The sequence below is a fragment of the Suillus subalutaceus genome (genome assembly GCF_016647625.1).
Source record: "Suillus subalutaceus strain FC151 chromosome Unknown DFJ58scaffold_104, whole genome shotgun sequence".
Lineage (NCBI taxonomy): Eukaryota > Fungi > Basidiomycota > Agaricomycetes > Boletales > Suillaceae > Suillus > Suillus subalutaceus.
The window spans coordinates 12,379-26,639 of NW_024540353.1; the positions used below are offsets into that span (position 1 = coordinate 12,379).

A 14,261-nucleotide genomic window follows, 5' to 3' on the forward strand; every position below is an offset into this window, starting at 1 on the left:
TCAGATACACTACACACAGTCTGACTTCGTGTTAGTACTGTTACGACCACTCAATCTTCCACCGTCCTTCGATGTCCGGCTTACCATCTCGATTTGCTGTGACACCCTCATCAGTCTCTTAAGCTCCTACCTTTGCGATAGCAGATGTCGTTGGGTGCTAGTGTCGACGCTGTCTGGTAGCTAAGTCATAGTTTACTTTTCATCTTCCTGTACTTAACTCACTATTCCGTAATTGCTTTGGGTACTCTGCGCGCTACTTCAGGATGGCCTCGCCCGTTCCAAATGCGGTCTATGTGTCATATCTAGAGTATTGGAGTCTTCTGTCGAAGTTTGTTCGTCGTCCAGCCGACGATCTTATGCATATAGTTCACCGTAGGCGCCCTGTTCCTACCTTTAAAAACCGGGTATGCTCCAATTTTTCGCCATCAACTCTCTGTCACTCAGTCATTCTCACTACAGTATTTTCCTTCTCGTCTTGAGAATTTGCGTGAAAACCGAGGTAGGTCCGAATTTCTCCATCACGTTGTCTGTTGTTCTAACTTACTCCTACATCAGCTTTTACTTGAATTCGCTGTTTGCGAGACTTCGTGTCTTGGCTGCTGAAAAGGACTTCGTGTTCTTCAAGCTCCTTGCTGTTGATATTTGAGGACTTCGTGTTCTTCAGGCTGCTTTCTGTTGTATTCGTGTTCATAGATCTCTTTAGTCAATTTGTCAAGCTCCCTCTGCCATGCCTCCCAAAAAATCATCTTCCACCAAAAAGTGCGCTAACCCGCGGATGGAAACTCCTGTCATCGACTTCGTGATGCGTACCCGCAGTGGTGCGCCTATCAACCAACGCATGGTACATTTATTTTTATTTTTATTTTATTTTATCACAAGACATTGATATTCGTCTTTGAAAGCTTCAGACTAAAACACTACCACCCGCCAAAAAAATCAAACCTACCCCCTTGCCGAGGGGGAACTCGTTCATGAGCTTCGACGACTACAGCGCCATCCTTGCCCGGCGCGCGAAATCCTCCGTTGCTACCACAGAGCCGCGCACTGACACTGAGTCTGATACCCAAGGTATGGGCGGGCATTCTACAAATCGAGTAACCACCCACTGACACGACTATTACAAAGACCACCCGAAGACTGATGACCTTGTCACGGACGATGAGGACAACAGTGAAGGACAAGCGGATGCTCACAAGGGCGATCCCAAAATTCATGGTATGTACCACCGTCTCCTATCAATCATTTTTCACTAACAGTCCTTGTTTCGTCTCCCAGAATCCTTACCCCCCTCTGATACTCCAGAGGATGAAAATTCTTCCTTGGATGGCGCCCCTTCCTCGGAGAACAACTACCCGTACCGAAATCGAGAAGCGAGGAGACGGGCTGAACACCGTGCAATGCTTGCTCAGCGTGATCCTTCCTCTTCGGAAGAGGAGTCTGACGAAGATGATGATGAATACAAAGAAGATCAAGAAGCCGACGAAGAAAAAGAAGAAGGCGACGACAACTGACGACAACGACTTACCTGCGCCTCCATCAAAGACGAAATTGCCCCAGAAGCGCGCACCTCCAAAAGCTCTCCCCCCAAAATCCACAGTAACAGGGACTCCCCCGTCCACCCAGGTACTCCAGGCTGCCATGCATGTGACGACGAAGTCGGTCGAGAAGAGTCCCGTCTCCAGTGCTCTGCCAAAAAGCTCCATGGCAATGGAGACTGATGACGACGACAATGACCTTCCCGTCACTTCTAGACCTGGGCGGCTGTGCCAGGAAGGCATAGACGACGCGCAGGAGCTCGGGCGCAAGACACTTCACGCTGCCAAGTTAATTGGTGACAAATATGGAAAATCTGCACGCACAATACTCATCGAGGCCGGGTTGTCTGTGAAACACTCCAGGGCCGAGACCCCATGGAATATGCACCAAGGATGGTACAAAGGAAAATATCCTCGAGAAACCGATGAAGGTGAATATTTATTTCATGTTGTGGTGCCCATACTGACCAATATCCTCTGGTAGAACTTAGTGATTGGAGAAAGAGACAGCGCGACCACTACTACAGCCTTGAAGACAGCGACCCGCTGTGGGATGACATACAAGCGCACTATGATGGTCACTTGGGCGGTGCTAGTAACAATCGATCGCGTGCCAGTATTGTTATGTCTACAAGGGACGCACTCGCTAAGCGTGTAAGTATTTTGACAGTACTTGTTTGTATTATGGCTTACTGTCGCAAAGTTTGCAGCTTATTCTCGCCTAGAAGGCATTGAGGTCATTGGCTGTGTCTTTGATTCGACTCCTGATGAGGCGGCCCGACAGGCCTCAGGGTTTTGTCGCAGGCTCATCCACCTTCATGGATGTCATCAATGAACGCCAAGTGGACGCCCAACTTGCGTTAGATTGGATTATTACTGCAGCAAAGTATGTGGCTTGGAACTACTCTAAGTTTAATCTTACAATGTGTCCAGGGCAAAAAACTACCAGCTCGCAATGCCGCGGTTTGGGGGGGCATATGATATTTTGTTTTCGAAGCCTGGTGAAGCCCCACGGGACCGTTACCGACGTATCTGGCCGGTCATGGTGCTGGAGAAACTAGGTAAGCTCGACTTATTCCCATCCATGACTTGATTTTAATTCGATTCAACAGAACAATTCGGCTACAAAATGAAGTCTGTCCAGTGGCGGAAGTTACTCGACGTTGCATACCAGAACAAGTTTCAATTCGAACTCTGGCCTGACGAAGTTCCCCCAGTTGGCCCAGACTTCAACTACCACACCCTCAGCGCACAACATCTGAAGTTACTCGTCGTGCCTTACATCAAGCGCAGGGCTTTGCAATATTATGACGCCGAACTGAAGACTGAAGCTGAGAGCTTACTCGAACTTCGGCGCAAGCAAGGACGGAGCGAAAAAACTCTTGATGATATCATTGACGAGTTGGACGTCGCTGTGTCTGAGATTGATATTGTTCCTTGGCCCAAAGGTACTTATTGCCCTGTTCATTTTTATGTCTAACGTTGTTGCTTCAGATCACATCGAGCAATGTGAAAAAGACGACCCTAACATGTTTGATATTCCTTTGGTCACCAGCGCTTCCAATATCGTGCTCCGGAAACTCGCGGACTCCGAGAAATTCAAGCACTCCATCCCCCAAGGGTTGCTTCAAAATACAAGGAAGCAACATCAGTACGTGGTTCGAATGTCGGCGTTCCTTCGGGAGGAAGGCAGCTTGGAGATACTACTCGGGATCGCCAGTCTCAACAACAGACCTCCGCTGCTCGTGAATATTCGATTGTTCGTGAGAACCACTACACTGATGATGGTCTGCCCCGTCCAGAACGCCGCCCATCGGCGTTTCAGCAACAGAAGTCTCGCAAGCGACCACATGCAGAGGATTATGGCAAGTCCATGAATTACTTGCAGATTCTCTTCTAATCGAGTGTCCAGCAGATGAACAACTTGAATCTGAGGCTGATAGCTTGAATGCATCAGACTCTCGCATCACGAAGAAGTCGAAGGTAAGCTGAAGACTGATATCTTCTACCATTATCTCATTCAAGTTAATTTTCAGGTCGTACGTCATCGGTCGCCGCATGTTGAATTGCCACCTCCGCACTTTGTCCCTGTTCATCCTCGACCTCGACTTCAATCTCGACCTCGCCCTCGCCCTCGCCCTCGCCCTCGCCCTCGCCCTCGCCCTCGCCTTCGTGCACCTACACCTGACTACGAACCGCGTCAACACTGGGATGATGAGGTACAGCAGGTGTCTCCGCATCATCTTCATTCCTATGGGCATAATGTTGCCCATCATCATCGCCATGATTTTCCGGCTGCAGGCCCTTCGAGAGTGGTTGCAAGGGCACGTGAGAGATCCGATTATGACAGGAACACTCCGGCTCCTGGGTATGATTCATATGATCGTGATTTCGTTTACCGTGACTAATGTTTCATATCACTCGAACTATTGCGTATGTACTTGTGTATGATAGCTTGAATGACTATGTGTTTTGTGGTCCCAAACTGTGGTGCACAATGGGCACTCGAAAGATAATGTCAGCATCGAGGAGTTTTCATATGTGTAAATCTAGGCCATCATGGCCATCCCACTCAATAAATTAAGAATAATGAACTATCCCACTTATATATATATTGGGTTGCTGGGTCATCCCAAGGATCAATTGATGGTGAGTGGGCTATCCCTGGTGGTATGTTGAAGCTATATATATATGCAGTGGGCCAGCCCAGTGTCTATGTAATATGCGGTGGGCCATCCCAGGGCTCATATTGGGCTGGCCCATACGTATGTAAGGAGTGATGGGCTATCCCTAGTGGAATGTTGAAGATATATATATATGCAGTGGGCCAGCCCAGTGTCTATGTAATATGCGGTGGGCCAGCCCAGGGCTCGTATTGGGCTGACCCGTACTACATATGAATACCGATGGGCTACCCCCGCTGTGTATAAGGGCTTGTATTGGGCTGACCCGTGCATATGAAATTAGTGATGGGCTATCCCACTGTGTATAATAGACTGTCCCTTGAATATTGAACAAGTAAGAAGCTAACCCATATCACACCTATCAGGCAGTTGGGTAAGAAGGGATAGTGGAGTACTAACATAAAAGTCCTGCACTTGGATATTGTATGAGGTTAGGCAACAAGAACAGGAGGGCTTGGTGATCTGGTCCGTGGAACAGGAGTGGTGATGGGTTGAAGCCCAAGGGCATTTAACGTATCGGTAGTTGTGCGTTCAAGATAAAGAATGTAGTTTCCATAGAAAATGGCCATGATGATGAGGAGGATGAGGACAACTAATAACCAGTGATTGATGAAATCATAGGTCAGGAAATCGAAAGATCATTGGTGAACCATGGAATGTGCTGCTAAACTAGTGTCAGATTTGCAAGAGCAAGTCACCACTGGGAATATTACAATAAAAAATGAGTTAGGTAAAGTAGAGAGGCTTAGGAGTAAGTACTGACCCAGATGAGCAACCTAGTGAAATAGTAAAGAAAGGAGAGAGAACAATTGAAGGCCTAATACTGGATGAGGATGTTGCAAAATAGAATGTAGAAGAAAGAGAGAAGAAAAAACTGTACAGAACTTTTATGGAATGTGGAAAAATAGTGACAAACAAGTAATAACATTGGGACTGGGCCAGCCTGCATCATGCATATGAGAGAGCCGGGTCAGCCCAGTCACCATATAAACCAGTGGTGGGCTAGCCCCGCATCATGCGTAGGAGAGAGCCGGGTCGGCCCAGTCACCATATAAACCAGCGGTGGGCTAGCCCACATCATGTGTAGGAGAGAGCCGGGGTCGGCCCAGTCACCATATAAACCAGCGGTGGGCTAGCCCGCATCATGCATAGGAGAGAGCCGGGCCAGCCCAGTCACCATATAAAACAGTGGTGGGCTAGCCCGCATCATGCATAGGAGAGAGCTGGGTCAGCCCAGTCACCATATAAACCAGTGGTGGGCTAGCCTGCATCATGCATAGGAGAGTGCCGGGTCGGCCCAGTCACCATATAAAACAGCGGTGGGCTAGCCCGCATCATGCATAGGAGAGTGCCGGGTCGGCTCAGTCACCATATAAAACAGTGGTGGGCTAGCCCGCATCATGCATAGGTAGAGAGCCGGGTCAGCCCAGTCACCATATAAAACAGCGGTGGGCTAGCCTGCATCATGCATAGGAGAGTGCCGGGTCAGCCCAGTCACCATATAAACCAGCGGTGGGCTAGCCCGCATCATGCATAGGAGAGAGCTGGGTCAGCCCAGTCACCATATAAAACAGCGGTGGGCTATCCCGCATTGACCAGTCACTGTCTTTTTCTTTCCGCTTTTATGCTTACATCCAAAGTAATATGTGATGACACTTACTCCAATAAACCTGGAGTATTGTGGTGCAGAGTATGTTCCAATTGTGCAAATTAACCAGATGGAGTGTAAAATATGTCAGTATCTGGAGTGAGGGCACAGTCAAGAAGGATTTCTAGGTCAAGGACCTCACCGACTTACATTCTTCCCTCATCTTCAAAGACAACCCCCCCATCTACCACAAATTTATTCCCGCCTCCTCCAGCTGCTTTGAATTTTGTAGGTCAAGGACCTCACCTGACTTACATTCTTCCCTCATCTTCCAAGACAACCCCCCCGTCTACCACAAATTTCTTCCCGCCTCCTCCAGCTGCTTTGAATTTTGTAGGTCAAGGACCTCACCCGACTTACATTCTTCCCTCATCTTCCAAGACAACCCCCCCGTCTACCACAAATTTATTCCCGCCTCCTCCAACTGCTTTGAATTTTGTAGGTCAAGAACCTTACCCAACTTACATTCTTCCCTCATCTTCAAAGACAACCCCCCCGTCTACCACAAATTTCTTCCCGCCTCCTCCAGCTGCTTTGAATTTTGTAGGTCAAGGACCTCACCCGACTTACATTCTTCCCTCATCTTCCAAGACAACCCCCCCGTCTACCACAAATTTATTCCCACCTCCTCCAACTGCTTTGGATTTTGTAGGTCAAGAACCTTACCCAACTTACATTCTTCCACATCTTCAAAGACAAGCCGCCCCCCCCCCTCGCCACATATTTCTTTTCACTTCCTCCATTCGTAGGTCAAGGACCTTATGAAGACAAACATTATACTCTAAGTGTCTAAATGTGTGGGTAATTTTTCATGAGAAATGACCCCTGACACCCCCTGTGTATTCATATAATAAAGTATCTAGGATGACCCAGATGGGTCATGGGACAGATCAAATACATTGGCCCAGCAGGCCCAGGCTTCGTGGGGAAAGTGTTGAATTGGCCCGGGATATAACCTGCATTGGCTGGGAATACCGCCTAAGATCATGCCTCTTAGGTGAGATTGTAAGCCAGAATATATGTACCTAAGAGGTACTTTAACAGGGGTGACTGAAGTGTATATTACAGGAGTATTGTGATATCCTATTTCCATACATACGAACCAGAGCTCGTTCGCCAGTGGAAGGCCAATCGCCTTCGCAGGAAGCGATTTTGGGCTGCAGGTGTGAATGATTTATTTGCCGTTGACCAACACGACAAATGGCTAAGGTACGGTCTTGGCCTCCATACTGGCATCGAGCCATTCTCAGGGCGCATTATGTGGATGAGAGTCTGGCACTCGAACCGGAACCCACAGCTGATCCTTAGTTATTATCTTGACACACTCGGGACACTAGGGCGTAAGTCATTTTTTCTGTGTCTTGTTAACATAGCACTGATTTACCTCTACCTACCAGACATGCCTATGGTGACCCAGAGCGACCCTGGGTCTGAAAACTATGGAATCGCTAACGCTCACACTATGCTACGTCAGTGGCACGATCCTGCCTTGCAGGGTAGCCTACAACACCGCTGGATGAGGACGAAGAAAAACGTTATGCCGGAGATAACGTGGTCACAGATGTGGTGTCGTTTCACGCCTGGATTCGAGACACTTCTCGACCATGGTGTCACTTCCGGTTGGTATGATACCAACAACACTCTCCAATTGTCCGTCCGTTTTTTTGAGTTGTCTGTCCTTACATTGATACCAACTGGCGGTTTAAATTTAGGATGCTTTTTCACTGGGTTTTTATACCCTGGTTACAGCGGGAGTTAGACGCTTACCAGGACCGAGTGAATAACACTTGAAAACGGCGGGACCGAAACAAGATCCTTCCCCATGGTGCACCGGACATCATCTACCAATCGCCCAAGAACTTTGGTGTCTTAGACTTTAAAGTAAGCAATACCGTCCATGCTTGTTCTGCATGTTCTTACCTTTTGTTTGTTTGTCAGATCCAAGTCGAACGGGAAGCCTTAGACCACGTCCATGATCTCTACATCGATCCCTCCCATATTGTCTTCGACCTCGTTCCAAAGCCATTCAGCGAGTTCATGGAACATTGCTATACAGAACTTGGACACCCATTAGTTACACGGCAGACCACTTGGGATGTCTACCTGCGCTTACTCGCCATAGTGGAGGCCAATGACGAGATGATACCACGCCACATTGAGTTGTTAGATGAGGCAGAGGAAGAATTAACCACTTTGCCGCTTATAGAGAACCTTCAAGAGTTGCCCTATCACGAAGATGGCAACGGTGCCTACTACATGGGTGGGGTGGGTGGCGGTCTTGGTCTTGGTATGCCCATTTTTTGACACAAATACAAGGGAACTAATATCTATTGTAGTTGACCAGCATTTGCATGAGCTGGAGAGTCTCGCCCGTGATGATGAGCCTGACATCACACTTGGCATTGACGAAAGTGTTGTGGGACTGGACCATGCAGGTTTGGTTGTGTGGGATTTCTCAGATGACGACAACTCGGACGTGCCGGACGAATGGTAACTTGCATTGGTTGATTTCTGTAAGGCTTGGTTGTAACAGTATACTACGAACGGCAATCTTGATTTCCACTTGGTTGATGGCACATAATATTATTGCATTGTTTGTTTCTTATTAGCGATAGCGGTATCCGCGGTCCCGCAGAAGCCATGGCCGTATATGGTAATTTTTGCTTAAAATTTGAGCACGAGTGTCCGGCTTTCCATACAAAACAACGTTTATCTCGTTTCTCGAGGGCTACGGCGAATTCTAATACAACCCCTGCGTGGCGCATGCCTTTGACATACCGTGGATTATTTGTGCAGGTTATTATAGCCCAAGTGGATTAATTGTGACGCAGCGATCATCGCTAGTTCTTAGGATACTAGTTGGTATGCCCTTGAGAGGGCACACTGATTCAGTTGACTCGGTCTCGTTTTCGCCGGACGGTACTACTGGCATCGTCACTGGTTCTTCGTTCAAGGGAGATGCAACGGTAGCGCTGTCCAATAGTCGCGTGTGTCCACCAATATCTGTTTCGTTTATTTCATCTCATTTCTGTCGAGTTCTTAACTTCCCTCATCTACCTATTATTTCTACAGTCGCTTGATGTCGCCATCGGCCGTGTACTTTGCTACCCGTTCTCTATCCCTGTTTCCCCGCTTCCGCGTTTGCCTGATACTCGCTGTTCCTTGGGCCTTGCATACCGTCATTAGTCGTGGGGTTACATTATTGTTGTTTGAACCACCAAAATTCAGACTTTGATGCTGCCATTTTGTTTGGATGCACTAGTATTCTCTGCCGTTGTCCTTGAACTTCAACACGCTAAATAGTGAACGTCACAATGAACTTTGTGTTATCATCTCCCTTAATCTCTGCGCTTTCATAGCAAGTTCATCCAAGTACTATCCAAGGGATTTTCCTATCCTCACAACCGATTTCTGTGATCGGATATCCCAGACATCAAGGCAGTCCCCGGTATCTAACTTCACTGCGAGCTTCTTCAAATAGTAGAGAATCGAACCGCACGCACCCAACCACCATCCCCGGACGGACCACTGGAGCCACCAGTTTCAAGCTGCCACACCAGCAGCGACAACCTATCGACCATCACTTGATACCGCTGGATATGAGCGGAGTAGCAGCCGTAGCTTGGTCAGCCACTTAGCGTCTTGCGAGCTTTGTCGTAGCGTAGTGCTCTCCACCACTTCTTGCCTCGCTCGCTACGCGCAGGCATAGTCGCGGATGCACCGCTCCACCGACACTGTCACCACCTTCTCCTCATAAACACCTTACCCTTCCTTAATCTCCTTGCCCGCCTTCAGATCCCATTGCCGAGTGGCCTTGTCCCGAGTTCCGCTGATCATTCACTGGCTGTCTGGAAAGTAGGAATTCGCTCGCTATGTTATTGATGTGTCAGAATCGATTTCGCAGTGGCTGCTTTAGTCGACGTGGAAGCCATCGCTGTCTCCATGAGCGAAACCGTAAAATAGGCAAGGTATTCTGTGGATGCGTTGAAAATGTGCCAAGGTGAGGTCTCCCGGTGTCAATCTGCTATTTGATTGATGGTGGCAGCGATTTGAAGATGGGTTGTCTCGTAAGGCCAAACAACAATTCATCCGTGCTGGAGATACAGATGAGAATTTGGTGTTACCAGATGTTCCGGTTACCAGCGACAAACTTATCGACCGATGAAATTGATGAGCGATGAATTCCTGAATGTGGGTGAAGCTATTGGTCTCATGTGAGAGCACGTAACGAGGGACCAGGCATGCCGATCCCATCAGAGATGCGGCTGCGAGTGCACTGTGGATGATGATCGTGTTGAACTGTATACAATCGGTACTTCCTCATAGCGGACTGTAAAGCTGAACAGAAGGACATCGTTGTTGCGTGCATCTGTGGTCGTTCAAGTTCCCGTTGCAGCGAGTACATTCAAAGTGGGCTGAAATCTGAGAAAACAGGCGAAACATGTAATTCATTGTTTTCACTGTACAGTGCAACATGTAATCGCGATATCCACGACGAAAGCGGTGAGAACGAGAGCACCATGAAAACAATGCGTGTAAGGATGATATGAGCCGTGAGGCATGAACAAACAGCGGGAGGGAAAAGGCATCAGGCAATAGCAAGCGAAAGGAGGATGAAATTGAGGCAATGTGAAGAGTAGGAGAGGTTCCGGCACGATAGGTGATATTGGACGCCAGTACACCAGGTTAACACAACGGGCATCTTCGTCAAGGAGCTCTTCGATAGTGGATTTCTGGAGACTCGACGGGAATAGTCTAAGGACTACAATTGAGTCCCATAACTCTGCATTGAACTCGTGATAAATGCGTGACAATGTGAATCTTTGTATATGAGACTAGGAGGGACAGACTGACTCGCGAAGCTGTTGGAGGGCGTTATGATGAACCTCCGAAGAACTGCTCATGAGTGATCGTTAAGGTCGCGGAAGGAAATGAGGGAAGTATGCGAGAAACCCCAAAAATTGGGTGTATGGTGCATCGTTTGTAATCCTTGCAGGGGGGGGACGATTTAGCAGATGGCTGTAAATGGTATGAAAAAGGGCCTACCGAATGATCGCAGTTCCAGACGAAACGCGCCTTCCATGAGCTCTGTATCCTGGAGAAGTACTATAAGACGAAGAGAAGGAGCAAGCACCTCATTATACCGCCGGAAGAGATCTTAGCCAACACTCTACCTAGTCTCAGTACTTTACAGTGCGTCAGAGATGACCTGCATAGATTCTAGATTGAGAAAAACACATCGGTAACTTCGTCAGCTTGGCTCATTTTTTGAGTGTCCCAAAGTTTGCTGCTCAGATGCAACAGACGATAGGATGAATGCGCCAACGAAGGCATGCACTTCTTTTCGAATGCCAACAGGCATGGACAAAGCGCTGATTCTGGTAAGACGCAACGGCAGCGCACATTAACTCAGGGATCTCACTTGGAAATGATACACATACCTGAGGACTCCATTTTTCTTCGAACGAAAGGTGGAATGAACAGGGAGCCGACCTGTCACATTTATCAGGATGTCTTAACAGACTGACATATTGAGATGACGAGTGCATCGACGAGTACCTTCAGGCAGATGTCAGAACGAACGGCACCAGGTTACAAATGAGTACAAGATATCAAAACAAACCAACAGAAACAATGGCGCTCGCAGAACTGGTCCCGAAAGAGATACGAACGATGGAATGAATTTTCCACAGATTGCGAAAAGCTTTGGGGATTGATGACGACGCGAAACAGGTTGGCAGGACCCGAATCGTTCAAGGTAAGCCTGATCTGCGTCAGGACTTCAATAGCATAACCCCGCAAATGAAAAAGACCCACCTCGTTAACATGCAAATGAAGCCAGATGTCATACTGCATTTTGCTGGCCATCCCTCGCTAATACTAATCTGTCTGGTCTGGCGCCAGCTCGTTCTGAGCATAAATTGATACCACACGCATGACTGGGATGATCAGAGTTTGAGTTAATGGACATTGCACAGCGATGTACCCACCTAGAACCTAGCTATTTCATGGCCTATGGACAAAGGAATGTGAAGTCCCATACACTGAAACAGTAGATAGGCATCTGACACAACTGAACAGGAGTAAAGAAACAGGAAGTAAATCGCCAGTGAGCACACATAAATGCACTTGAGAGTTTGCAACCTTAACCCGACAGATGGCGACCGTACGAGAGTAAAGGGGCGTGCTTGAGTAGGGGAGAAAACCGGGGAAAGCCGGGAGAATGGGCACAGCTTAGACGCACGGGAAACTTTGGACCTTTGTCTTCTCCTTCTCCAACATATTCGAGTTATAAAACACATCTACTGATTCTACTTCCCGCTACTGATATCCTACAAGAATGCCTTCCTGCTCTGCGATGTTTCGTAGTCCCTCGAGATACACCAACCTCAATTTAATCATCTTTTGGGCGATAACTTGTCTGTGATTACGCTTGAGCGAGGTGTAGCTAATGATATAGAGGCAGTGAGATATGCCTAATGCGCTGCTTTATGAAACAGTCAATGCGATACTTACCTCCCAGAACACACATTTCCCGCTTCCAACACAACAAATGCCCATCAGCGCTTGGACTATCCAAAATACTCCTCACAAACGACGTCCCAGTAATACCGGAGCCGATAACCACAAAGTCAGCATGCGTCGGAAACGTGAGCGACGATGGTTGACGTTGTGTAGGACCAGGGTAAGCGGCTGTGGTTTGGGAGTAGGGGCCCTGGAGAGTGCTGGATGCGTGTTTGGAGGGTTTGGAGGTTGTCAAGGAATTCAGTCAAGTAATACTAGGCGGATGAGGAAGTGTGTTGCTTATCGCGGGAGGGAAGGAACCAATACGGTTGTGGCGCGCTTGCAATTTGTCATGTTGTATGATATCGTTGCAAGTTCGGTGCTGTTCGCCCTCCATAGCTCGATAAGTTCATGGAATTTATTCGTCCTATATGTTGTGGACTCTGTCATATACACCAAGTTCGTGGCCTGCGCGTATCCGTCATCATCGACATCGTCACCAACCAAGCAAACTGACTCACCTACCTGTGCGTCGGCAGCGTCCGTCATCGCAAGACTTGGCATCCGTAGGCTAACGATACCACACTCGTGGTAGAGTGCACCTGCCTTGAGGACTTCTTCCGGAGGATCGGTGCCTTGATAAGCATTGTTCTTGAAAGACATTGGGAGAAAAAGGACATGCAGAATAGATTTCGTAGCGATGTCGTGGATTTTGTAAGAAGGCGGAAGAGGTGAACGTATACCTGAGGAACAGTCAGTATCTAGGTATCCGAGTCGGATGAAGAATAATGCCGAATAAGGACTGATCCTGTCCTAAAAGTGGTGCAATAGTATCTGATCTAGAGAGCTCAGAACGTACGGATACGGCAATGATGTTGGACTTTGCACCCTGGCGCTGATGACGTGGATGGCGGAGTTGTCTGCCTTGGGTACCTGCTTGACTGACGGGAGGGCATCTAGGACACGCTGGGGGTGGCGGATGGAAACGACCATTTGAAGGGAGCGCCAGTCTTCTTGGTGAAAAAGTGGAGGTTGCAACGTTGAGGATTAAGAGGGTGCGGTGCCTGATGCAATGCGTCGTATGTCGCGTTCGGTGGGTGAGACGAGGAGAATTAAGAACAATATTCTTGGCTTATTAGTACAACAGTCTAGTCTCCAACAACAGATTGAACGGACGAAAAGTAGTTGGATCGATCTTGCTACCAATCAGAAATCGGGACCTTTGTTAACTTTTGCACCATGTCGCTGACAACGTGGATGGTGGAGTCGTGTTGCTTGAGGTTATTTTTGTCACAATCATCCAACATTCGACGATCAGAAGAACGGGGGTCGAAATTCAAATTCAAATTCTTATCGCTTAGCGCTGCAATTGCCAAGTATTGCCTCGACTCAGAGGCGTTAACAGCCTGTTGTTTTATGGGTCTCTTATCTTACTTCTCTTCAACTCTCTTCAACTGCTATTCACAATGACTCGGAGGAAAGGCAAATCGTCGAGGCATTCCACTCAACAAACCCACAAATCTAAGGACGGTGCAAATAAGTCAAGGGTATCGGTGAGTCCACGAGCATGCGTAATGAGATCCTGGAATACGACTAACACTGCAACAAGCCCTCAAACGATTCCCGTAGCCGTACTAGTAGCCCTGCCAGTGCTCTCCCGAATATCGAGGTAGGTTCTCAAACTTGCCCTTTAGTCTCTGTGCTCTCTCTAAATTTTGGTGGCCACCCAGGATCAGGCTGCATCGTCTGGTGTGGAAGTCGAGGCTGATCCCCAATCGGCACTTCGGGATGCACAAGAGGCTACAAAACGCATGCATCCACTTTCTGGACCTGCCATAACTGTGGCGTCTGTTGGCCAAGACGCACAAGCGGATCTCGATGCTGCTAACA

General features: G+C 48.1%; 3 protein-coding genes across 3 annotated transcripts; 2 read left to right on the forward strand and 1 right to left on the reverse strand.

Moving 5' to 3' along the window:
- Nucleotides 1–727: 727 nt before the first annotated feature.
- Nucleotides 728–3,943, forward strand: DFJ58DRAFT_731339 (uncharacterized protein; the record flags this gene model as incomplete). The annotated part of the gene is made up of 12 exons (XM_041386023.1): nt 728–841; nt 903–1,068; nt 1,126–1,215; nt 1,276–1,354; nt 1,410–1,966; nt 2,020–2,189; nt 2,261–2,421; nt 2,469–2,596; nt 2,648–2,983; nt 3,030–3,294; nt 3,338–3,518; nt 3,572–3,943. The coding sequence occupies 12 exons, from the start codon at nt 728–730 to the stop codon at nt 3,941–3,943; spliced, it is 2,619 nt and encodes an 872-aa protein (XP_041240556.1).
- Nucleotides 3,944–5,363: 1,420 nt separating this feature from the next.
- DFJ58DRAFT_717670 (uncharacterized protein) lies at nt 5,364–8,361 on the forward strand (the record flags this gene model as incomplete). Its single annotated transcript, XM_041384383.1, has 6 exons — nt 5,364–5,410; nt 6,936–7,207; nt 7,265–7,521; nt 7,680–7,748; nt 7,806–8,029; nt 8,184–8,361. The coding sequence occupies 6 exons, from the start codon at nt 5,364–5,366 to the stop codon at nt 8,359–8,361; spliced, it is 1,047 nt and encodes a 348-aa protein (XP_041240557.1).
- Nucleotides 8,362–12,671: 4,310 nt separating this feature from the next.
- Nucleotides 12,672–13,364, reverse strand: DFJ58DRAFT_731341 (uncharacterized protein; the record flags this gene model as incomplete). Its single annotated transcript, XM_041386024.1, has 3 exons — nt 12,672–12,839; nt 12,897–13,179; nt 13,231–13,364. The coding sequence occupies 3 exons, from the start codon at nt 13,362–13,364 to the stop codon at nt 12,672–12,674; spliced, it is 585 nt and encodes a 194-aa protein (XP_041240558.1).
- Nucleotides 13,365–14,261: the final 897 nt, after the last annotated feature.